At 35.7% G+C, this 26405-nt stretch overlaps 1 protein-coding gene across 1 annotated transcript in view; it reads right to left on the minus strand.

The window, feature by feature from the left end:
- Positions 1–6582: 6582 nt before the first annotated feature.
- Positions 6583–26405, minus strand: part of LOC306873994 (LIM and calponin homology domains-containing protein 1-like) — a 56897-nt gene continuing 37074 nt past the window's right edge. The window contains exons 9-24 of the mRNA XM_079423635.1: positions 25516–25648; positions 25274–25431; positions 24033–24495; positions 23173–23479; positions 21043–21161; positions 20410–20491; positions 14546–14571; positions 13715–13828; positions 12150–12242; positions 11872–12077; positions 11510–11604; positions 10297–10405; positions 9993–10079; positions 8416–8524; positions 8235–8337; positions 6583–7533 (exon numbers count right to left, since the gene is read on the minus strand). Coding sequence (XP_079279761.1) covers positions 7508–7533; positions 8235–8337; positions 8416–8524; positions 9993–10079; positions 10297–10405; positions 11510–11604; positions 11872–12077; positions 12150–12242; positions 13715–13828; positions 14546–14571; positions 20410–20491; positions 21043–21161; positions 23173–23479; positions 24033–24495; positions 25274–25431; positions 25516–25648 — 2230 coding nt within the window. The 3' untranslated portion in view covers positions 6583–7507. The remainder of the gene's footprint in view (positions 7534–8234; positions 8338–8415; positions 8525–9992; positions 10080–10296; positions 10406–11509; positions 11605–11871; positions 12078–12149; positions 12243–13714; positions 13829–14545; positions 14572–20409; positions 20492–21042; positions 21162–23172; positions 23480–24032; positions 24496–25273; positions 25432–25515; positions 25649–26405) is intronic.

Genomic DNA, 26405 nt, shown 5'->3' on the forward strand with positions numbered 1-26405 from the left:
TGTTAAGATGTAATGCGCCTGTGGCAAATACATGTAGGCAGATGTCCCGACTAATCATAGGAGCGCTGTATATTTTATTTTTCAGCTGGTGCTCTTGTTTTCTCTCATAACGTTATGATGAATGGGTTGCGCACTAGCCAATCCTTTGAGCAGCTCAACGTGATACTCGCTTGTTGAGCACAAAGACACGTGGATATTTGCATCAAAACCCACTCTATCATCTCCTGTCTCTCTTTTCCACCTACATATACACTTATTAGACACAATAGCGGTTTGATCTAGTTCATGTCAAATGTCATGCAAGGTTCAAAGTAAGTAAGAACAAATAAATGTGAATATAGCCTAATCAAAACGGCTAAAGCTTCAGACTACAAAGCATGACGGCACAAAAGACAAATCTGAAGCGGCATAAAACCACGAAAATGTGCATTAAGAAGCAAGAACAAACTTGAACTTCTAAAACCAAGCAGATAATTCCTGGTTTATCAGATTTTTATAAAATGCCATTCTATTCTGTTCTATTCGTAATTAATTAATAATAAAAGTGGCTAATTCTCGAATTAGCCCGTTTTTACACTGTCATCGTGAGTAGGCTATATTAAAAGGCTACTAATGCATAATGTAGGCTAATAATTTTCTGAAAATATTTTTATCTTACACTAACGTGTAATGTGTGTCACATAAAGGCAATGCTACATCAAATGTGTAGGCCTGTAGTAGGCCTATATCGCCTATACAAATTTTTTTTTAGAAATTGTTGTAAAAAAAAAATCATTTTTAATATTTCAAATTTAATAACACCAACATCTGTAATGACAAAAATTACAAACCTATTTCAGATAACGATAAAAATCTCACCTGGTTTCAGAGGTGTGGAACGCTCGGAAATGTGTTTTTTTTTGTTTGTTTTGTTTTTCAACTCAAAACACATTTTTGTATGCAATAGTGCAAAATAATAATAATAATAATAAAAAATAGATTTAGCTGTAACATGACATGGTAATGCATTTATAGGCGGCTGGCTGATATGATGCAGGTGGAGGCAGAGATGATGGAGAGACATGTCAAAAGCATAATACAATGAGACCCACCGCCACGTGTCAGTGACCGACTTAATCAACTCAACTTCAGGGCTAATAAAAGCCACACAGCCCTCACATGAGAACAGTTCCGAGGACATCAGAGAGACTTTGAGAGAGCTGCGATAGTGATGGAGTACAGCTACCTGATGTCTACTGCATACGAGTCTGGGATGGACTCTGGCCGAGCTTCTAGCCGCTCCACAGAGTTCAGCTCCTGCAGTCAGCCCTTCAGTTTTCAGTATAACAGGTGCAATCTGGGAAACACGAACAGTTGCCATTTCCTTGCGCCTGGCTCTCTCCAACCCTCACACTACATAACAGGTAAGTTTATGCTTTCATCACATTTATTAGTATATCAAATTTATTAAGGATGTTATTTGCATTGGCTAAGATTTAAAACTTAAAACTTGACAACTAACCATTTTTACAGGGAAAAATATTTTAAAATTAATTTGTAATTTATTTTTAAAGATAGTAATCTGTTTTTGTTCAGCAAGAATTAATTTAATCAGAATCAGAATGAGCTTCATTGGCGAAGTATGCTTACAAGTATGTTTGTTATAGTGACAGAAGCTCCACAGTGCAACAGAGGGACAGCAACAGGACAGGACACAGATAATAAAGGAATAATATCCAAATAGGCAAAGCAGCAAAAACACAATATATAATATAGACAACTATACTTTTGATCAACTGAATGCGACCATGTTAGCTATGAAGATTTCACACAAAAACAAACAAACAAACAAAAAGTTTCTTGAGCACCAAACAGCAAATTAAAATGATTTCTGAAGGATCTTGAAGCTGGAGAGAAAAGTGTCATATAATCAGTCAACACGGTGTAAATGACTGCTTTTCGTTTTAGAATTGAATTGATTTTTGCTTCAGTTATTTATAATAACCAATATTTAGATTTAAAACAAACATCCTGTACACAGAGCAACGCTCTTTCTTGAAATCACATTCAAATGAAAGATCTATATTAGAAAAAAGTGTTATTACAGTCACAAACAGAAGATGTGAGCCAAATGCCGTTTAAATGCATTTTAAATGTATTATATTGTTTAAAAACATACATTTATTGCTAAATTGCCATTGCATTTTAGCTTCTTGTTAGTTGTCTTATCGCTTATTTTGAAAAGTGTAGCCTATAATAAATGCACAATATTTATGTATTTTTGCCATCACATGAATTACATTTTAAAATCTATTAAAATAGAAAACAGTTATTTTAAATTGCAACAATATTTCACAATATTGCTGTTTTTACTGTATGTTTAAAATAGCCTAATAAATGCAGGCTTGGAAAGCATAAGAGCATATTTTTTTATTTACTGACCCCAGACTTTAGAAGGGTGTAAACAGTTGCTGCAATATAAAACATATTTGTGTTTCAGTAAAATTTCATTCAATTTCCAGTTCATCATAATCTTTTGGCTTACGAACTAGGCGTCCAGGAGAGACGCAAACAAAGGCGCGTCCGCACCATCTTCACCAGCGCGCAGCTGAAAGCGCTCGAGCGCGTGTTCTCACAGACTCATTATCCAGACATCTACACACGAGAGGAGCTCGCGCAGGAGATCCATCTTACTGAAGCTCGAGTTCAGGTATCTGAGCTGCTTTGATCATTCTTCAACTGTGCATGTTCTCTATCAAGATCCCGTTCACAGTCATACAGGCTCGTATATACATAACTCAACACTATATTGCCAAAAGTATTGGGATGCCCTCTTCTGATGGACAGGTTTGACTACTTTAGTCATTTCCACGAGTACAATGTTAAATGTGGTCTGCAGAATCCCAGCTGAACACCTCTTGTGTGACTTTAAATACTGACCTTGAGCCAAAAACTCATCACCAAACACCAATGATTTGTACATAGGGGTACAGTCATTTTAGACACTTTCAAAACTGTTGTAACAGAGATGGAAATACAATTTTTTAAATACACGAATTATGTTTCCATCTTTGTTGCCATAGTTTTGGAAGTGCTTTTTTCTGTTCTAAAGAAGGGGGTGTCCCAATACCTTTGTCCATATAGTGTGTGTATACAAGTCATTGCAAGTAGGGCTCGCTGCAGCCCACAAGATCCAGGGGGCGGGGTTGGAGCCACATCTAGGGGGTTGAGATTGGTAGATTTAGGGGTGGAGATGGGTGGGTTTAGGGATCAGGGGGTGGAGATGGGTGGGTTTAGGGATCAGGGGGTGGAGATGGGTAGGTTTAGGTATATGTAAGGTGGGAGGAGTTGGATCTGGATCCAACCACGCCCCCTGGATCTTGTGGGCTGCAGCGAGACGCTCCTCAGTCATTGGTGTTTGGTGAGGAGTTTTTGGCACAAGGTCTGTATTTAATGTCACAACAGAAGTGTTCAGCTGGGATTAGGAGTTGACATTCTGCAGGTCAAGTTCTTCCGCACTGACTGAATCAATCATTTCTTTTTGAACAGTGCCTTATACACAGAGGCACTGTCATGTTCAAATAGAAAAGGGTCCTGTCCAAACTGTTGCTATAAAATTAGAAGCACACAATTCCCTAGAATATTCTAATATGCGTAAACATTAAATATTGTACTCATGGAAATGACTAAAGTAGTAAAACATTAGAAGGGGTGTCTCAATACTTGCAATATAGTGTATCTGTCGACTGGATTTAATTAGGTCAGGTACATTTTGAAGTATTTATTCATTAAATGGGTTTTATTTTATTTAGGTCTGGTTCCAGAACAGACGCGCAAAATTTCGCAAACAGGAGCGTGCAGCTACATGGACTGAGTCATCTTCCAAAGTTAACAGTTCACCTTCCCATGACAGCTCCAAAACGATGACAGTCCCTGACCCAGACAGCACACAACCCACTCTAACCCTAAACCCAGAACACAAACAGGACACCAGCAGCCTCAGACAGGACCAGGCACCCGACGAACTGCCCTTGTTCGAGGTCTCTTCTCTTGAAACACAGAGGGCAAGAGGTCACCAAACTCACTGTGCAACTACTGCCTGCATGTGTTGAGCAGTGAAAGACATGATGTGCCAGCTCAAACATCAGAACCCACTGTCTAGATCTCTATAGTGCCATTTGGTTACCTCATTTATGTTATTTATCTGTTAGGATCTCATGCAAATAGGAAATTAATAATGCATTGGTTTATTAATTGACAACTGAAACCTATAATGCTTAGGGAATTTTTTTTTACATTTTGTTCAAGTATGGGAGGGATACTTGATTTATATATTTTTATAATGATTTTATTAAAAAGCAAATAAAGAAAGTGGATAGAAAAGTGTTATATAATCAGTGAACATATGCAATCTTTTACTGCTTTTTGTTCTGGATGAGATGTTTGCTCCAGTTATTTATAATAACAAATATTTAGATTTACAACTAACATTGTTTAACATAAAATGCACACAGAGCAACATCTATTTCTTTACCACTTCATTCAGGCTCCTACTTACAGTCACAAACAGAAGCATGTGGGTCAAATGCTAGTGCATTTAAAATAGTTTATTACAGTTTATTTAAAAACATACACTTGCTATAAAAGCCATTGCATTTCAGCGTCTTGTAGGTTGTCTTATATCGCTCATTTTTAAAAGGGTATAATAAATACAGAAAATGAAGTTATTTGTCACACACATATCTCACTCATCCTTGGCTACTCTTTCCAGTAATTATTGCCTTACTTCGGTTTCAGTTCATATTCTTACAATGTCACAAAATAAAACAAACGATATACAAGCAACAATCAAAAACCCCCGCATCTAAATGACAATGTATTTTAATCTCAAATATTAACAGAAAGCATAAGCAGAAGTTAAAAAAGCAGGAATTATATGCTTGTGTTGCTTAATGCAATCTGTCCTCATTGTTGATTTGATATTTTGGTGACATTTAGGACTGCCATCCTTTCCAGTTTATTTAGATAAATATAGATATGTTTAACAATTTTACATCTCTAAATGCACATGAAATGAGTGAAAAGCTTACAGAGGGTGTTAGTTTCATTTTTTAAATCTCTTGTCCGCACATTCATAGTGTTTGAATAAAGTACAAGGGTAAAAGCAGAGTGCTCAGTGCATATGCATAATACTCTCACCAATACACATTGGTAACTTGAAGCTTTGGATGCAAGGGTGGCCGACACTAGACGTTATCTAGGAGCGCATCTCTAAGGCACAACATTGCAGAAGAGAGAAAGGCAACAGAACACATAAAATCGATTTTAACAGATTATTTTTTTAAAAACTAAAAGAAAAGGCTTACACTTTACATTACAGTGTTTATAAGTTATTACATAATATACTTCTGAATATGTGGAGTTGCTTTGCACAGTTAATGTTATTACTTTAGTCATTCATTTTAGTAGCGTGTAATGTATGTGTTACATGGACATTGTAATGTAAAGCGTAATTAAGGAAAGTTTCGGGATCATGCAATCTTCCTATTCAACTGCAGAGCAAAACGTAAATACTAAACACATTTTGAAAAATAATCGAATGGAAACGTAAGATCTACTATTAGCAACATGCTGTTAAACAATACTGCACGAATAAAGTATCAAACCCCTCACTGATCAAACAAGATAAAACAGGCAATGAGAAATGGAGGAAGGAACAGAACATTTAAATGAAAACCACTCCAGTTCATGAAGAAAACATAAATGAAAAAAGAGATGGACAATCTTATCTGTATTTATTTCATGTTGTCAGTTAAGGCATCAGGACGAATCAGCTAGGCCTAAGAGTCGCATAATATGCGTTCGTCTGTTAGTGGAATATTTAAGAATAATGTGACATACTTGCAAGACCTTTACAAAACTGAGATTATTATTAATGCAAAATTTTCTTAAATGAAAACTGGACATTTGTGCTACCTCATGTTCCTCACAATGGAAATGGATTCAGTCTCACTGTACATTACAGTACCCATGTTACAAAGCATTTACGCAAGTACTTATGTAATACTCATGAACAACATGTAGTCGATATGTAGTTAATTTGTGGAAGTTTATAATTCCATGTCATTGGTGTTAGGCCCAAAACATACTCTAAACAAGTATGTGAATGTAGATAATTCTAGCTATGGACCCTCAGCAGTCAGTATACTAAACTATGATGTCAATTACACTTATAAGTGGCATCAAAAATGTCACTGGCAAAAACATGAAAATGTAATATCTGCCATTTATAAATTGCTTAAGTGCTGTAACCACCAGAGCCAATACTACTATCACAGATAACAAACAGTGAAAGAGTGCAAGGTAAGTAGCTAAACATGTTTTTATAACATAAAAATGTTAAATAACCAACAGTAATATCCAGTATTATTTTTGCCATTTCAAATTGTTGCCATTTTGCATTTTTACATAGGAATATCTGAATAAGAGTGAATGGCTGCAAATTTTAAAATAAAAATATTACTTGCAAACAGTTCAAATTGATAACTTTACAAAAAAAAAAATATTTTTCTTATTTCTCTATTCTTATATCTTCTTTTTTTTACAAAAAAATATTATTTTTCTTATTTATTCTTTCTTTCTTCCCATTTTTAAAGAATCCTTTAATTATTTAATTCCTTTAAATAAAAAGACCATTACAAACCACCTCCAAAAAATGGTCCCCCCAATGTAAACATTGACATGTTTGCAGCCTTCAGTTGCTTATTTAGTCAGAATACAATGCTACTTTTGAATGGCTGTCAATGGAAAAAGATGCTTTTTGCTCCCAGAATGATGTAGTAAGCCTTGGCTCATTGGCTTCTACAAATCAGTTTTCTCTCTTAGGCAAACTACTGTCATGAAGCAACAGTTTTAAGAGAATCTTGATTTTAGATTTTTATATCGTTTATACACTCTCAAAAATAATTAGTACCTTTAAGGTACATATTAGTACCTAAATGGTATGTATTAGTACATTTTGAAAAGGTACTGCCCCACTGACAAGTGTTGTGAGAGTGTATACAGCTACCTAGATATTATTTGGGTAAATGGCACAGGCATTTGACTTTATCTCTATCACAACCTTTAGAACTGCATTTGTGTAAAGTATGTTTCTGGCCTTATTGCTATTGAGATTTGTGTAACATGGCCACTGTGAGGTAAAGTGCTACCGTTACTTCTCATTCTAAAGTGTAAAACTAACAGTATGAACAGACTCGCTGTAATCGCAGTAATATCTTATGGACTTTTAATCATGTAAGCGATAAAGTCGTTTTTCAGCGAGCACAAAGACAGTCAAAGAAAGTCCAGAGGAAAACCCATCATGTGTCCATGATTCCAGTTTTGACTTTAATGTCTATGCTTGATTGTGCTGTAAGGAAAACTGTTGGAAACGTTATAGAAACGTAAAATCCGTTCTTCTTGGGTATGGTCCTGGGTCGGTTTAACCTGATTTCAGTTCCATTTCTTTGTCAGAATTGCAGTGGCATCACAATGTTGTTGGCTGGCCAGCAGCTGCAAGGAAGGAGCATATTAAAAATGTCCTGAAAATATGTTTAGGATTGTTTTACCCTTACTAGACCCAGATTTTCAATCTTAAAATAAGAAAAAAAAAATCAATAATAAAAATAGTATAAAACCACAATAAATATTTACTTTAATAAAATATATTTTATGGTAAATTATTACTTAAAATAATTACTGATTGATATGAAATATACTTTAATGGACTATATATAGTGGACTTTCTATATATTGTTTCTCAAATTATGTAAAAATGTAGAAAATCTTATTAAATTGTAATTATATTACAAAAATACATTTATAATAACATTTAATTGTGTGTATTTAGGATAAATAAAATACTAGCAATAAAAGTAGACCAAGCAAAGCAAAGGAGTCTATTCTGTAAAACAATGCTATTTCCACCACAGAATGTTATTAATCACAGTACAAAATTTGAAATCCAATGAAAACTTGACTTATATCAACAAATGAACTAGTGAGATTGTGAAAAGTGTTTTAAGAGTTCGTTTTCTAAAAGTCAACAGGCCCCATAGTTGAAGAAATTATTAAAATAATTAAAAGCTAATGGCACTAAGATTTTGATCACAGATTTTCCTGTTTATGATACAAAATACAGGAAAAAGGGAATTACAATAATCTGCGCATTTAGGATCATGTTTAAGATACAGTTAAAACAAATTAAGCCTTACCTCTTGATTTAATGTAGCATTCTTGACAATTAAGAAGTCCATTTCGAATTCTGACGTCAGTTCCAGCACTTGTGTCTCCAAGTAACCCTTTACATATTCCACACTAGAACACATCAGATAATGATTTAAGAGGATGCACAAGTTTCTTACGCACACAGAGGCAAAAGTATATGAGTATTACCTTAAAACACTGAATATGGAAGTACAACCCCAAGCTTTCAATGATCATAGCTGCTCCTTTACCCAAGGGATGTGCACAACTGGAGCAAAGCTTCTTTCCACTTACTGACCTGCAGAGGACGCCATACAAAGACATTTATTAATGTAAAACTTTTTATCATTTAACATTCTTTTCTTGTCAGGTCTTGGATAAAAAGCAATAATTAAAAAAATACTATAAAGAGGTAACAAATGCAATACAGGCATGCAATTTAAATAAATGGGATTGTGCGCACAGCATTTAGCATGATTATGTAACTCCTGAAATGAAAGCAATGATTATGCCTTATAATCTTGGTGGCACAACTTCAATCATCATATGCTGAACCGAAATCAACAGTTTTGCATTTCAAATGGATGCATTAAACTAAGGAATCGTTCACCCAAAAATACAAATTTGCTGAAAATTCACTCACCCTCCAGATGTGGGTGAATTTGTTTCTTCATCGGAATAGATTTTGGACAAATTTAGCATTACGTCACTTGCTCACCAATGGATCCTCTGTAGTGAATGGGTGCCGTGAGAATAAGAGTCAAACAGCTGATAAAAGTATTACATTAATCCACAGGTTATCCACACAACTCCAGTCCATCAATTAATGTCTTTGTGAAGTGAAAAGCTGTGTGTTTGTAATTAAAACATGTATCATTAAGATGTTTTTAACTCAAGATCCATAACATTGCTTTCTCCACTGAAAAAGTTGTCTCTTGTCTGATTCAGGAGAGCAATATGCACGGATCAAGCACTGTTTACAAACAAAAACAGTTGTGGGTTTTCATGTGTGAAAACAACAGTGGTTGGACTTTTAGGGTTGGAAGTGTTATTATGGCTTATGGACGTATTTTGGTCAGAAGCAATCGTTTAAAGTTAAAATGCCTTAACGTTGAATCTTTTATTACAAACACACAGCTTTTCACTTCACAAGGTGCTAATCGAAGGACTGAAATTGTGTGGATTACTTGTACATTATTGTGATGTTTTTATCAGCTGTTTGACTTTCATTCTGACGGCACCCATTCACTGCAGAGGATCCATTGGTGAGAAAGTGATGTACTGCTAAATTTCTCTAAATCTGTTCAGATGAAGAAACACACTCATCTACATCTTGGATGGCCTGAGGAGGAGTAAATTTTCAGCAAATGTTCATTTTTTGGGCGAACTATTCCTTTAAACCAGGGTTCCTCAAATCTTTCCATGGAGGGCCAATCTGCTGCAGAGTTTAGCTCCAACCCTGATCAAACTCACCAACCTGTGATTTTCTAATGATCTTGAAGACTCTGATTAGCATGCTCAGGTGTGTTTGATTAGGGTTAGAGCTAAACTATGCAGGAGTGGACCAGATTTGAGGATGCCTGCTTTAAACCAATACTTCTGCATTTAAATTAAATGCAATTAATCTTACAGGCCAGTTCAACAGCATGACACAGTCACTGTGTCTGGATGAAGAGCACAAATGCTTTCGAAGCCTATTACTAAAATGCTCCACACACACACGTATCTCCATGTGATTGAGTATGTGTTGGAGAATAGACTCATACCTGCTGGGCGATGGAGGTGGCGTGTCTTGTGATGGTGTGGGTGATTTTGATGGGTGTGTTCCTAAAACATTTTCACATGACCCAGTCCTGCCAGCAGCCGCACACACATACACACAAGCATAGAGACACACAACTGTGAAAGCAAGTCATATGCAGAAATGTTCCATGTGCCAGAAAAAAAAAAAAACTCATATGATCTGATCTTTAAAACATCCTCCACTCATAGCAAAGCCAAGCAGCACTTTGGCACACGTGTGTATGCAAGACAGCATGCATTCCCATAAACACACAGACACACACGCACCTCCTTATCCTTGTGGTCTGGCTCTGAGGTGGACTCTGTTTACGATCCAGTGAGGCAGTTTTCTTCAAATCTTCTTGTCTGTCTTTAGACTTACAGCTCCAAGAGCCATCTGTAATAACACAAAGAGAAAAAGTAGGTGTGTCTGCTAATTTGCTGTTTTAATTGACTACATAACACTTTATTTTAAGTTGTCCTTGTTACACGTTACATGTACTTACTATTATAATAAGAAACAAATTATGCATAATTACGTGCAAGTAATTATATATATATATATATATATATATATATATATATATACACACACACACACACAATCCTTGTGGGGACTCTCATAGGCGTAATGGTTTTTCTACTGTACAGACCTATTGCCCTACACCAACCCTACACCTAAACTTAGCCCTCACAGCCCTTTTTGATTTTCAAAAAACTTCATTCTGTGTGATTTATAAGCTTGTTTACCCGTGGGGACTTCAATTTAGGTCCCCACCGTGACACAAGTCCCCATGAGTCTGTGTGTTTTCAGGTTTAAGTCCCCACCGGTATATAAAAACAAAAACACACACACACTATTATATAGAATGTAGTATAATAATAATAAAACTATTGCTATTATTTTGAATAATATGAGCATTGTAATTAAATATAAATATATTAATGACTTATTTAATATTACATTTAAAAATATCTCAAATGTTGTTATAAGAAGATTGGTTATTTCTAAAAACCTCTTGTTCTCCAAATCAAGGTCATGATATTTAATGAATATAATAATAATAATTTTTGAATGTATCCAAGGTACATGGAAAGTCACTTTTTACATGATGGTTGCTTCACTTGACATTTTACAGCAGGGGCCATCAAACTTGATCCTGGAGGGCCGGTGTCCTGCAGAGTTTAGCTCCAACTTGCCTCAACACACCTGCCTGGAAGTTTCAAGTATACCTAGTAAAACCTTGATTAGCTGCTTCAGGTGTGTTTAATTAGGGTTGGAGCTAAACTCTGCAGGACACCAGCCCTCCAGGACTGAATTTGGTGACCCCTGTTTTACAGTCTATTAATTATTTAATTGTTTTGTAGATAACATTATCAAAAATCTATGAAACCAAGAAAAATAACTTTTTTTTCATGTTTACTAAAATATTTATTTAATAAATTACATTTTGTCATTTAGGACATCCATTTTGACCCAGGGTTAATGTTAGCGTCTTACCCTGTATAAACTGCAGTTGTGGTGTAGCTGTTTGGCTCTCCTGAGGTTCAGTTCTCTGACCATTCTGCTGAGCTGGTGTGATTACTTGATCAGGGCTAAAGAGGTCATATTAACATTGAAACATCCTTTCAGACATATCCTGTATGCAGAGTTATGATATCAACACTTGCATCTGTACTTGACCATTACACCTTTTCCAATGACAGATTGACAAGAGTACATCAAAATCAGCTTTTAATACCAGAAAAACACTGAATTAAATTGCATTTGACATTAAAATTGCATTTAAAATTTTTGTAGGGTTTGTTACTATAGCAAGTTATCATTATTCTCGTTTCTAATGGATTTTGTTTGTACTCCACCTGTGTGCGAGTCCGTTACTCTGGTTTGTCTGTGCCTGTTTCTCCAAAATTTCCTGTTTCTTTTCCCAGTCAGCCAAGGAGAGGACAATGGTGTCATTTGGGGCTGAGGGCTGGGTGAGGGACGGAGCCTCTGTCACCATACTGGATGATAAACCTGAGGTGCGAGGGGTCAGTGGGGTCACGGTTTCCTCCAGTATCCGCCTTTCCTATTGATTAAGAGCTAATTAGTGGTCAGTAAGAACCAATTAGATCTCATGTGAAACACTTAAAATACGTACCTCTTCATGGTGTCTCCTCTCATCCTCTTCCACTTCTCTCTGCGCTCTCTCCCACTCCTCCTTCAGCTTCTCTTGCTCTCGCTGATATTTCTCCTGCAGAAAAAGAAAAATTCAGTCATCATTTATTCAACCTTATGTTGCTTCAAGCTGCTTAACTTTACTTTCATCTGTGGAACACAAAAGGAGAAATGCTGAAAAATTTACTGGTTGCCCTTTTTCATGCAATAACAACGAAAGGGAATCATATTATTTTAATGATAGACTTTATTCAGGTCAAATGGAGGGACTTAAATTGATATTTATGAAATTTAAACATTTTTGACAATTTGTACTTTTTGTATTATTTGTTGTACATTTGTATTATTATTGTACTTCTACTTGACATTTTTAAACATATACTTTTTTTAAAAAAGATAGAAAAACGTTTGTGGTAGGATTTTTGGATGTTTTTGAAAATAGAAATATTGTGAAATATTACTACAATTAAAAATAATTGTTTTTAATATACTTGAAATGTAATTTATTCCTTTAATATCAAGGATGAATTTTAAACAGCAGCTATTGCTCCAGATTTCAGTGTCACAAGATCCTTCAGAAATTATTCTAATATCTAAAATAAATGATGAAAACTTAAAGTTGCTTATTATTTTTGTGGAAACCATGATACAACATTTTCAGGATTCTTTGATGAATATAAACTACAGAACAGCATTTATTTGGAATGATATTATGTGGAATAATAATTTGGAATAATATATATTTTTTGGAATAACGTAAAAGTCTTTGCTTTCATTTTTTAACAATTTAATCCATCCTTGCTGAACAAAAGCATCTTGACCCCAAAAGCATTCAGCTATTTCTGTATAAGCTAAATAAAAATCAGAAGACAATAAACACACGGCTGCGACAATATATGGTTTATGTGTGTTTTTCAAGTCATCTCCAGGTAATAAATAAAGTTATGAATAATGCAGAGCTAACTGAAGTAGCGTTTATTATTAGTATAGAAACTATTCTACCGCCTTCTGTGATAAAAATGGAAAAAAATGTATATACAGTAAACAATTCATAAAATTGTCATGAGGAAAATATATGAAAATATTATAGAATACACATTAATGGTTATTGTCCAGCAGTGTATTTGATTTCTTAGCCAATTAAAAATAAGAAATAAGAGAAAAATAAAACTTGTCAATTAAAAAAAAAAGGTATTAGTACATTAGACATTTCTGTCCCCCTCACTTTTAAAATGATGACTACACCCCTGGTATGAAACCAACATAAATACACAACTGCTTTTGTGACCTTTATTAAAATTGAAAGCTTCAGTCCTCTTTTATTGTTACTGCATGGACAAGACTGATCAACAAATTCTTCAAAATTCCTCCTTTTATATCTCACAGGTATGCAAAAGTCAACAAATGTGTGATAGATTTGAGAGAATGCGAAGGGAAGACAGGAACAGATGGTAAAATGCTAACCAGAACACAACAACAGAGAAAGTTGTCTCTACAGGACAGCAGGTGCTCACTTCTCTCAGACAAAGCCCAAGCTGGCTACTGTACCTGCAGCAGGCGTTCCTGCTCCTGCTGCCACCTCTCCTGTCGTCTACGCTCTTCATTAGGATCCCATGTCCAGTGATCAACCCTTTTTGCAAGGTTCAACATTGGGGTTTCAATCTGATTCACGCACGCACGCACACGCACAAACACAAACAAACACAAACACAGAAGCAGAGAGGAAAAAAGCAAACTAGGTAAGAAGACAGGGTGCATCTATACTGTTCTAACTAGGTATGAGCATGAGTACTTGAAAGTAATGATCAGTTATTAAAAATCAGTTGTGTAACTTGATGTTTTTACTGTAATACAAAAAATATATATATATATATTACAAAAATAAACTTAAAACTTTTTATTTCAGTTGGTTGCCAAGACAACATTTCTGATATTTAAGTTGAAGTACTAAAAATTGAAAAAACTATTTAAATCAAAGCTATATATAAATAAAAGTACATACAATTACTAAAACTGAAAATATAAAAGCTCATATAAAATATTAATAAATAGTATAACAGTAGATACAAGTAAATGCAACAGAATGCTGTTTTTTTTAGATGCATAAACACTTTTGAACTATTTGTGCTGTAACTTGACACGCTGTCTTGAAAGCGTAACGCTATCGGTGCGATACACTGAAACTTCAACGGCAAACATGCCAAATACAATCTGTTCCCATCAAGCCAGTACTCTAGCAGCCAAAATGACCAAAATGCACATCCCTAGTTACAATGAATGACTAGCAAAGGATAAAAGAGTGAAAAGAAATGCAGAAAGAGGAAATAAAGAGAGAATCAGGAAGAGTGAGTGTGATTTTGGCACAACTTAAGTACTTACACAATCAATGGAGTAGTCAATCCCCTCTGTGGAGAAAGAAGTGGCTTTAGAAACTCATCATATACTGATTAATCTCTTCATGTGCTAATGAAAGCAATAGCACCATTGGAGCTCAAACTGGTACACAGATACACAGAACATAAAATATTACAATGACAGAAAAAAATAAGTGTTGAGACATATTTCTATTTACACCCGGTACTAACATCCACCTTGTGATCCCTATTTACAGTCAGGTCCATAAATATTGGGACATCGACACAATTCTAACATTTTTGGCTCTATACACCACCACAATGGATTTCAAATGAAACAAACAAGATTTGCAGTGCTTTAACTGCAGACTGTCAGCTTTAATTTGAGGGTATTTACATCCAAATCAGGTGAACGGTGTAGGAATTACAACAGTTTGCATATGTGCCTCCCACTTGTTAAGGGACCAAAAGTAATGGGACAGAATAATAATCATAAATCAAACTTTCACTTTTTAATACTTGGTTGCAAATCCTTTGCAGTCAATTACAGCCTGAAGTCTGGAACGCATAGACATCACCAGACGCTGGGTTTCATCCCTGGTGATGCTCTGCCAGGCCTCTACTGCAACCGTCTTCAGTTCCTGCTTGTTCTTGGGGCATTTTCCCTTCAGTTTTGTCTTCAGCAAGTGAAATACATGCTCAATCGGATTCAGGTCAGGTGATTGACTTGGCCATTGCATAATAGTCCACTTCTTTCCCTTCAAAAACTCTTTGGTTGCTTTTGCAGTATGCTTTGGGTCATTGTCCATCTGCACTGTGAAGCGCAGTCCAGTGAGTTTTGAAGCATTTGGCTGAATATGAGCAGATAATATTGCCCGAAACACTTCAGAATTCATCCTGCTGCTTTTGTCAGCAGTCACATCATCAATAAATACAAGAGAACCAGTTCCACTGGCAGCCATACATGCCCACGCCATGACACTACCACCACCATGCTTCACTGATGAGGTGGTATGCTTAGGATCATGAGCAGTTCCTTTCCTTCTCCATACTCTTCTCTTCCCAGGTTTGTTTTGTTTTTTCAGCCTAATGATGGCTTGCTTCACTGATAGTGACAGCTCTTTGGATCTCATCTTGACAGTTGACAGCAACAGATTCCAAATGCAAATAGCACACTTGAAATGAACTCTGGACCTTTTATCTGCTCATTGTAATTGGGATAATGAGGGAATAACACACACCTGGCCATGGAAAAGCTGAGAAGCCAATTGTCCCATTACTTTTGGTCCCTTAACAAGTGGGAGGCACATATGCAAACTGTTGTAATTCCTACACCGTTTACCTGATTAGGATGTAAATACCGTCAAATTAAAGCTGACAGTCTGCAGTTAAAGCACATCTTGTTCGTTTAATTTGAAATCCATTGTGGTGGTGTATAGAACCAAAAATGTTAGAATTGTGTCTATGTCCCAATATTTATGGACCTGACTGTATATATTATTATTATTACTCACTAGCTTCTCCAATTGATCTCTTCTATCCACTTATGGTCAGATTTTGACAGATCTCATTGTGTTACTATATTTACAGATTTTTTCACCACCTCCAAATATGGTTTGAGGGATTCAATCAATGATTTTGGACCCTGTTTACACCTTTATGTGGCTGCGCACTTGTGATTCTATCACCTGAGATGGATATGAATGCCTGGTATAAGCAGAGGCAAAGACAAGAAGGATCTATTCTCTGAGAGTTGTAAATATAGACATGAAAACAACAGAAAAAAGCAATTAACGCAGAGCATCTTAATTTCTACATGTTTAATTTCTGTGCATGACTGTACAATGACCAGACTAAATAAATCTAATCTATAGTCATGGAGTGCTGACATATGTCCATGCTACAGATGCCTGATGAGGACAAAATGACACACAACTCTATGTTTTGAAGGAAAGATGAGGAAAGAGTGGGGTAAGATACTAGTAAATATATATACAGGTCCTTCTCAAAAAATTAGCATATTGTGATAAAGTTAATTATTTTCTGTAATGTACTGATAAACATTAGACTTTCATATATTTTAGATTCATTACAACACAACTGAAGTAGTTCAAGCCTTTTATTGTTTTAATATTGATGATTTTGGCATACAGCTCATGAAAACCCAAAATTCCTATCTCAAAATATTTGCATATTTCATCCGACCAATAAAAGAATGGCCATTATGTTCATTTATGCACTCAATACTTGGTCGGGAATCCTTTTGCAGAAATGACTGCTTCAATGCGGTGTGGCATGGAGGCAATCAGCCTGTGGCACTGCTGAGGTGTTATGGAGGCCCAGGATGCTTCGATAGCGGCCTTAAGCTCATCCAGAGTGTTGGGTCTTGCGTCTCTCAACTTTCTCTTCACAAAATCCCACAGATTCTCTATGGGGTTCAGGTCAGGAGAGTTGGCAGGCCAATTGAGCACAGTAATACCATGGTCAGTAAACCATTTACCAGTGGTTTTGGCACTGTGAGCAGGTGCCAGGTCGTGCTGAAAAATGAAATCTTCATCTCCATAAAGCTTTTCAGCAGATGGAAGCATGAAATGCTCCAAAATCTCCTGATAGCTAGCTGCATTGACCCTGCCCTTGATAAAACACAGTGGACCAACACCAGCAGCTGACGTGGCACCCCAGACCATCACTGACTGTGGGTACTTGACACTGGACTTCAGGCATTTTGGCATTTCCCTCTCCCCAGTCTTCCTCCAGACTCCGGCACCTTGATTTCCGAATGACATGCAAAATTTGCTTTCATCCGAAAAAAATACTTTGGACCACTGAGCAACAGTCCAGTGCTGCTTCTCTGTAGCCCAGGTCAGGCGCTTCTGCCGCTGTTTCTGGTTCAAAAGTGGCTTGACCTGGGGAATGCGGCACCTGTAGCCCATTTCCTGCACACGCCTGTACACGGTGGCTCTGGATGTTTCTACTCCAGACTCAGTCCACTGCTTCCGCAGGTCCCCCAAGGTCTGGAATCGGTCCTTCTCCACAATCTTCCTCAGGGTCCGGTCACCTCTTCTCGTTGTGCTGCGTTTTCTGCCACACTTTTTCCTTCCCACAGACTTCCCACTGAGGTGCCTTGATACAGCACTCTGGGAACAGCCTATTCGTTCAGAAATGTCTTTCTGTGTCTTACCCTCTTGCTTGAGGGTGTCAATGATGGCCTTCTGGACAGCAGTCAGGTCGGCAGTCTTACCCATGATTGCGGTTTTGAGTAATGAACCAGGCTGGGAGTTTTTAAAAGCCTCAGGAATCTTTTGCAGGTGTTTAGAGTTAATTAGTTGATTCAGATGATTAGGTTAATAGCTCGTTTAGAGAACCTTTTCATGATATGCTAATTTTTTGAGATAGGAATTTTGGGTTTTCATGAGCTGTATGCCAAAATCATCAATATTAAAACAATAAAAGGCTTGAACTACTTCAGTTGTGTTGTAATGAATCTAAAATATATGAAAGTCTAATGTTTATCAGTACATTACAGAAAATAATGAACTATCACAATATGCTAATTTTTTGAGAAGGACCTGTAGACCAGTAAATCAAAGTCAAAGTACATTTTCTACATGGAAATTAAAATTAATTTTATGTCAAAGCAAATTTATCCAGGTCTATAACTATATATCATATATTGTTTACTGGTAAACTGAAATTGTATAACCATGTATTTTATTTGAGATTGGCCAATATAATATAATATAATATATAGTTTTTTTGTTTTTGTTATTGCTGCTACTGAAAGTCTCACCAAAGCAGCATTTATTTTAACAAAAATACAACAAAATCAGTAATATTGTGAATTATTATTAAAATTTCAAATAACCTTTTTATTTAATTTTTTTATATTTTAAAATGTACTCCATTTCTGTGATGGCAAAGCTGAATTTTCAGCAGCCATTACTCCAGTCTCACGTGATTCTTCAGAAATCATTCTAATATGCTGATTTGGTGTTTAAGAAACATTCTTATTATTAATGCTGAAAACTACGGTGCCCAGGAGGGGCCGTCTTCGGTTCACTTAGTTTTGTTGTGGCCACGACATATTAAGTGGTGGGAACGTGATAATATGTCGTGGCCATGAGATATTAACTCGTGGGAACGTGATATTATGTCGTGGCCATAAGCTCGTTTTGTCGAGGTAATAACATCCTTATGTCTGGGTCTCGAGATGCTATGTTGAGGGAACGACATATTTTTCTCGTGGTCACGAGTTTAATGTGTAAACAAACCTACGTGACCATAGCAACCCGGGATTATCAGGGATTCATTAATATTTTATTTTGAATTAAGAAATTATATTAATTATCATAAAAATGATTACATAATAATTAATTATTATAATTGACCATAGGCTACCAGACTGTAGGCAATTGCACGCGATGTACACAGCATTCAAATTAAGTTTATCACAAATAGGCTAAATGTTACATAAAGTACATCAAATAAAATAGACCTACAAGAAAACATTTTTATGCATCCCACATTCTAGCTGTGTGTGTCCATTAACTGGTCGTCTTTTTCCATAATATTTGTATATTATTATTAGCTATTATTCTTTTCTTTTTTTCTGCAAATTAATAATTATTAATTATTAATATTATAGCCTACTTCCTAGTGTTTCGTTGAGGAATCAATCATTCACGTAGTTTCGTTTGTAAATGAAAACACAAACACACTCATTTATCATCACACACGGGCATACATAGCCTACAATCATAAAGTATTGGCGTTTACAGTATTTGCAAAATATATGGTAGCAAATAGCATAATTATACAGAACGTTAATTAGGTAAAGCCATACACGAATTGAAAGGGGAAATAATAAAATATTATATATGAAATTAATATAAAAATATAGCCCTAACAAGTTAATATAACTAATAATAATAATATACAAAAATTAAATTAAATGTTTAATGTTAATAAAAATGTTTTATCCATATCGGATAATCCTGGGTTGCTATTGTCACGTAGGTTTGTTTACACATTAAACTCGTGACCACAAGAAATGGATGTCATTCCCTCAACATAGCATCTCGAGACCCAGACATAAGGATGTCGTTACCTCGACAAAACTAAGTGAACCGAAGACGGCCCCTCCCGGGCACCGTAGAAAACCGCTGTGATAAAAGTTTTTGTTCCCAGGATTCTTTGAAAAATAGGAAGTTTAAAACAGAATTGATCTAAAATAGAAAAAAATTAAACAGGAAAAATGTTAAAGTCTTTACGGTCACTTTTAATCAATTTAATGTGTCCTTGCAGATAAAAACAAATTAAAACACTTTTGAATAATAATGTATAGTATAATTATGTTTTACATCTGTCTCCTTTGCCCTTAACTTTATGACAACTAAAGGTAAAGTGGCACAGCTTACTCCACTCTTCTCTACACTCAAAAAACAGTTTAAAAAGTCTGTAGTGCCTCATAATGCCCTCAGCAGACAAGCATTTACTATACAATGCACCTCCACAAGAGAAGTCAAAGGAGGCTGACAAACGAGAGATGATCGGCGATGGGCAGATGGATCATCTGTCGTTCATGGGGAAGGAAGCCTTGTGCGATTCATCTATCGGTTTTACCTGTTGGAGTGAAGAACTCGCAGCGTAACCTAGAGCTATTAGAGGTATGTGAGGACTCTAACAGACCCACACGCACACCAAATGACAGAGGGGTAGTCAATGAAAGAGACAAAAAGCAAGAGAAAAGAGTAGAAAAACATAAACCAGAAAGAAAGGTAACTCAAAAGAGGATTTAGAGGAGGTAAACTAATAACTAAAAGTGGGAAAGTTGGAGTAGGGATTGATTTGGTCATCACATTATAAGAGATTAAAGTGGGGTTGTATTACCTGTCATTGAGAGTGAGTGTGAAGTCTGCTCAGCCTTGCTTGACTCGGCAGTTGAACTCACATCACATGAACTCGAATCCAGCTGAGGGGAATGAAAAGAAAATCATTCCTGTTTTCACAGTCAAAATGGAAATAAAAGCAGGTTTCCAATATAATACACAGTAGCACATTCACCTCCATTTTTAAAGGTATGTTATTAAGGTATAAAACCCCGACAAAAATTAACTCTGTTACAAATAAATAAGGGATAATATACAGTCAGCTATACATACAGTCAGAAAATGATTGCATGGCAACTTATGAAATACTGGTTTATTTTTTATCCATGATTTATTCTGAATTATTTTATTTATAAGACTGTGGAAATAAAACTAATGCAACTATATAGGAAATTACACATTTGGGTCAGTTAATTTAGTAGTCATGAATGCAAAGACACTGACCAATCAGAATAAAGTATCAAGCTCAAAGACGCAAACAAGATAATGTTGTATAAAATAATAAAGACTACTCTTAACTAATCGCTTACTTTCAGCCAGCTCAAGGGTCTACATTTAAGAATCAGCTGATGTATTTGAAAATCATTGAATAAATGTTTTATTAAAAATTTAAAAGAGAGAAATCAAGGCCCACCTGCTCGGTGCTGGATGCATCAGTTGGTGGGACGGGGTGTGTCTGAGTGAGTTCTGTCAATATGGTTGTTGTGACTACACAGCTGCGCTTCATCGTCGTGTCAGGCACTGGCTGCTTTCCTGATGAAATAGGAAATTATACGTTAATATAAAAATGATTCCGTCTATCTCTGCTTTAAATGAGTCTAATTATTTTATCTTTGTTTAAAAAATATATATTTTTGCTCAATTAGAATTTGTATGTATTTGCAGTTACAAATGATTTTGAACAGGGTTAAGTTTTGTAACACCTACTGTAATGGATGTAGCTGATGTGAAATGTGGGCAGCTAAGGGTCAATATAAGGTGAATAGCTGCAAAAAACTTAACTACTTTCACTACTTAAAGTGATAGTCCACCTAAAAAGGAAAATTATGTCATTATTTACTCACCCTATTGTTATTCCAAACCTGTATGCATGTCTTTGTTCTGTGGAAGATTTCGAAAAATGTTGGGAACCAAACAACATTGCGCTGTGTCCGAAAGCTTAGGCTGCTGACTTGTTGCCTCCCGGTAATATCAGGCAATGCTCAAAGGCACCTCAAAACTGATTTTGGACAGGCGTCTTGAGGCAACGTAATAGTTTTATGATCTACAACAAAATAGAACAATCTTTGGTGATAACCAAGCGAATATTTAATTACTATAATACTGATTTCTCGCTAGAAGTTACATCAAAAATTGGTTAAGAAACATACAGTACATTTACAAACGAACTAACCATCAAACGCAACTTTCAGATGCCATCTTTATTTTTTAAGCTCAACCATCACGAAATGGGATGCACAGGATTGTGGGATATCAAAGGCAGCGAAGAAACATCTCTACTGCCTTCAAAAATCGATCGGATGAAGGCATCTCAAGAGACAGGCCATGAAGCTTCCTCCAAAGGCAGCATTTTTCAGCTTTCGGACGCAGCCATTGTGTGGACCAAAAAAACATTTCTCCAAACATCTTTTATGTTCCATAGAAGAAAGAAATGCAAACAGTTTACAGAGGGTGAGCAAGTGATCACAGATTTTTCATTTTGGAGTGAATTATCCATTTAATTATATTAAAAAAATATTTTTGTACTGGGGAAGAAGTTTTGATATTTGAAAATCATATTAAATCTTCATTGTATGTTAATTTCTCATGATAAGACCCCTTAAAAATTTTATATATATATGCACATGCATACATACATACACACAATGTATACAGAATCTGCAAAATGTTAATTATTTTACCAAAATAAGAGGGATCTTATTGTTTATTTAATATTGACCTGGATATTTCGCATAAAAGATGTTTTACATTAAGTATCTCTCAGAACTGAGTACACCCCTCACATTTTTGTAAATATTTTATTATATCTTTTCATGTGACAACACTTATACAAGCTGTACACTCACTACTTTACATTGTAGCAAAGTTTCATTTCTTCAGTGTTGTCACATGAAAAGATATAAAATATTTACAAAAATGTGAGGGATGTACTCACTTCTGTGAGATACTGTATAGTCCACAAGAGAAAATAATTGGTAAATTTATAAAAATGATCCTATTAAAAAGTTTACATACACTTGATTCTTAATACTGTTTTGTTACCTGCATGATCCACAGCTGCAGAAAAAGGATGCATTAAGAGCCGGGGGGTAAAACTTTTTAAATTTGAAGATCAGGGTAAATTTAACTTATTTTGTCTTCTGTAGCATCTAAAGGGCAGTACTTAATGAAAAATGGACATAATAGGCAAAATAAGAAAAATGTAGGCTACACATCTTCATTCTGTTCAAAAGTTTTCACCCCCTGGCTCTTAATGCATGGTTTTTCCATCTGGAGCATCAGTGAGCGTTTGAACCTTCTGCAATAGTTGCATATGAGTCCCTTAGTTGTCCTCAGTGTGAAAAGATGGATCTCAAAATCATAGTCATTGTTGAAAAATACACAAAAATGGAGGAAAACCCCAAAAATTGTGGGACCTTAAGGATTTTTCTTAAGAACAGAAGGCAGTTTAACTGTTCAGGACAAACAACTCATGAACAACTATCACTAAACAAAAAAACACAGCTGTGGATCATTCAGGTAATAACAGGTTATGATTCTCAACCTTCTGGTGCTGACACCGACAGTGTAGTTGAGGTGTCTTCTTTGCTATTCTCTTCCTGAGGAATAAGAGAACACTTTTTTTCCTCCTTTATGACTTCATTCTCCTTGTCAGAAATGGAAGTCTGTAAGTTTTGCTGGTGTTCTGAGGCTTCTAGAACAATGAGCTCCTCATTTTGTTGACTTTGAGTATCTGGCTTTGGAGGTGAGGAAGAGAAGTTGACTTGAGGACATGACATAGAATCTCTATCATCTCTCTCTCTGCTCTCCTGCTGTGTGCCGTCACCATTCACACGTATCAGCCCATCACTCTGTAATAAAAACAAACAACACATTTACTTAAGATGATTATTATTACACAAAAATCATTGTCTCAGGGGTTTTTAAACATGGGTCTGGAGACTGTGGAAAATTTGAGAAAAAAAAAAATCTAATTTCATTTAAAAAGGATTTTATGAAATGGATGTACATTCATTTAACTTTACGTAAATTCTTTACATTTTTTAATTTATTTAATTATTCTGCTTAGTTTTATTTTAATAATTCTGCTTTGGCTTCAGGCATAGTAATTAAATATTTAACATTTAAAAGCCAACTATTTAATTTTGTGAAAAGCATTTTGTCTTGTAATAGCATGTGGTTTCTCATTCAATAACAACAGGTCTATAGTTGCCTTTATATTTTTGTAAGATAGTCACATAGTAAGATAATCACTTTGGTAAGATCATCATATTTGGAGGTCCACAAAGTTTGAAAATCTTACTATCTCTAGCAGTCCTATCCGGTTTTTATATGCAGAGACTTTTTTGCCATTGTAAAATTAATTTGTTATAGAGATTACAGTCCTGGGAAAGATATTCTTGCCTTCACTGATTTTCGGAGGCCTTGGCTAAATTTGGGCTTGCTGTAGGGTTTTGGGGTGATCAGGGGTACAGGCTTTGATGGAGCCAGAGGAACTTGTGCTGACAGGACTTCTGGAGCTTTGGTGGTCTCAGAAGGTGATGGTTCAGGGGTTTTGGGCTGTGCCAGTGGCTCTTTTTGCACAGTCTTCTGGTCTATATGGACACTGCGGTGTGTTTGGGTAGTTTGTTCAGGCTCTGGAATCTCTGCTTCTACTGAGGTGGTGCATGTCAGCTTCTTCTCAGGATGATGAAGAGGTGACGTGTGCATTGGTGGAGCAGCAGAAGGCAGTTTGGGGAGCTGGAGTTTCTCCAATATGGCATCGCTGATGGTGAAACGGAGAGCATAGCGTTGAAGTACAGCTGCTTTCTCTTCTGGGGTGGAGGCCTTACAGTATTGTTCATGTAGCTCTTGTTCCCTACGTTCTCTGAAAGAGAGAGTGAGATCAATAGAATGTCAATTACATATTAGGATGATAATTAATTAATATATATTCATGATAAATATTCAAATATAAAAACATTTTTGGGGGACTAAGACTGCATTGTCAAAAATCATCTCATAATTACTGACCTTGACATACAGTCATAAGGGTTTGCAGGTGGTTGGTCACACGTCATAAGTTTTAAGTGGACAAAGGTTTTCTCAAATATTGTTGTTGTTTTTTTTTCTAAGAAATAACAAGATCATTACTACTTAAGATTTTTAATGCTTTTAAAAGAAGTCTCTGTTGCTCTTTAAGTATTATTAATCAAAAGCAGTAATATTGTGAAATATTTTTGCAATTCAAAATAACTGTATTCTATTAAAATATATTTTAAAATGTAATTTATTCCTAATATGCAAAGCTGAAATTTCAGCAGCCATTAATCTAGTCTTCAGTGTTACATGATCCTTCAGAAATCATTTTAATATGCTGATTTGATGAAAGATTCATTTTTCATTATTATATCAGGACTATTGCCCTGACATGTTTTAAATTCTTCATCTAAATTCATTTTAATCCAAAAAATAAAAGCATGCTCATCATAGACGGTGTATTTTAGTCAAGCCTAGTGACCCTAAGCCTAGATCAATTTTAAAGGGCAGTTCCACCAAAAAGCAGTCAATTTTGCACTCTGTATTTCAATGCCAATACTTCATATTCACTAAACCCCACAATCTGCTAAATCAGGAGGGTATAGAGATTTCAGTTAGTGTCTCACTTCTCCTCTACGATTTCTTTGTATGTCTTGATGCTCTTCCTGCGATGGCTAGATCCTCCATCCACTGTCATTAGCTTCTCCATCATCTTCCTCTCTTCTTCCTTTTTGATCAAATCTTGAGATGCACTTCGCCTTCTATTCTTCCAGCGAGCCAAGTCCTACACACAGAAGCCAGAGAATGTACACACTTATTATGCGGTGAGCTCATTAAACACGTGCTTGTGTGGGTTTGTATGACTCACGTCCTGCCACTGGTCCTCCTCCTCTTTCAGTTTGTTGTACTGGTTGTGTAGGTGCTCATGTCGTGATTGGCTGTGTGGCCGAAGGAAGGCCATCTCATCCTCTTCATCACGCATGTCAATCAAACTCATACTCCTTTGAATAAACAAAAATAGACATGTTTACACGTGCAATAACGCTTTTAGCTGAAGAAGGAAAGGTGCAAACAAAGCCAGATCAAAAATAACAACACTTCTCTTCCTCTGAGACCTGAAGGCACGAAAATAGAACATTCTTGATAAAAACAAATGTGTGTATATATATATATATACACATACATGTGTGTTAAAGAGGAATGACATGGTTAAATGGAAGAAATGTTAGTGCAAGAGCAACACATGGTTATTAGGACCATGAACAATACAAACAGAACAACTACAAGAAAAAGTACAAGTAAAATGTACATTTTTGACAACATTATTTCTAATTGCTCAAGAAACTCTCATGTTGTTCAAAACCCATATTATCATAATACCATATTAAATTTTAGTTGTTATTTAATACAAATCAGCTGACTTCATTAAATGTAAAATATGTGCACACGAGTCATCATGTTTACATATTTAGAAGCTTTTAAACTCCAATTTATAATAAATGCATGGAAAAGAAAAGAGAGAGTAGCACATTCATGTTTTTCTCCCTCACATAGTCATATGTGACCCTGGACCACAAAACCAGTCATATAGTTCAATTTTTTGAAACCATATGACTGATTTATAAGATTTATTTATTTATTTTCAGAGATACATACAATGTATTTTTTGGTTATTGCTAAAGATATACTCGTGCTACTTAAGACTGGTTTTTGTGGTCCACGGTCACATGCAGATTTAGAACGACATGAGGAGTAAAT

This window comes from Barbus barbus (genome assembly GCF_936440315.1).
Source record: "Barbus barbus genome assembly, chromosome: 8".
Lineage (NCBI taxonomy): Eukaryota > Metazoa > Chordata > Actinopteri > Cypriniformes > Cyprinidae > Barbus > Barbus barbus.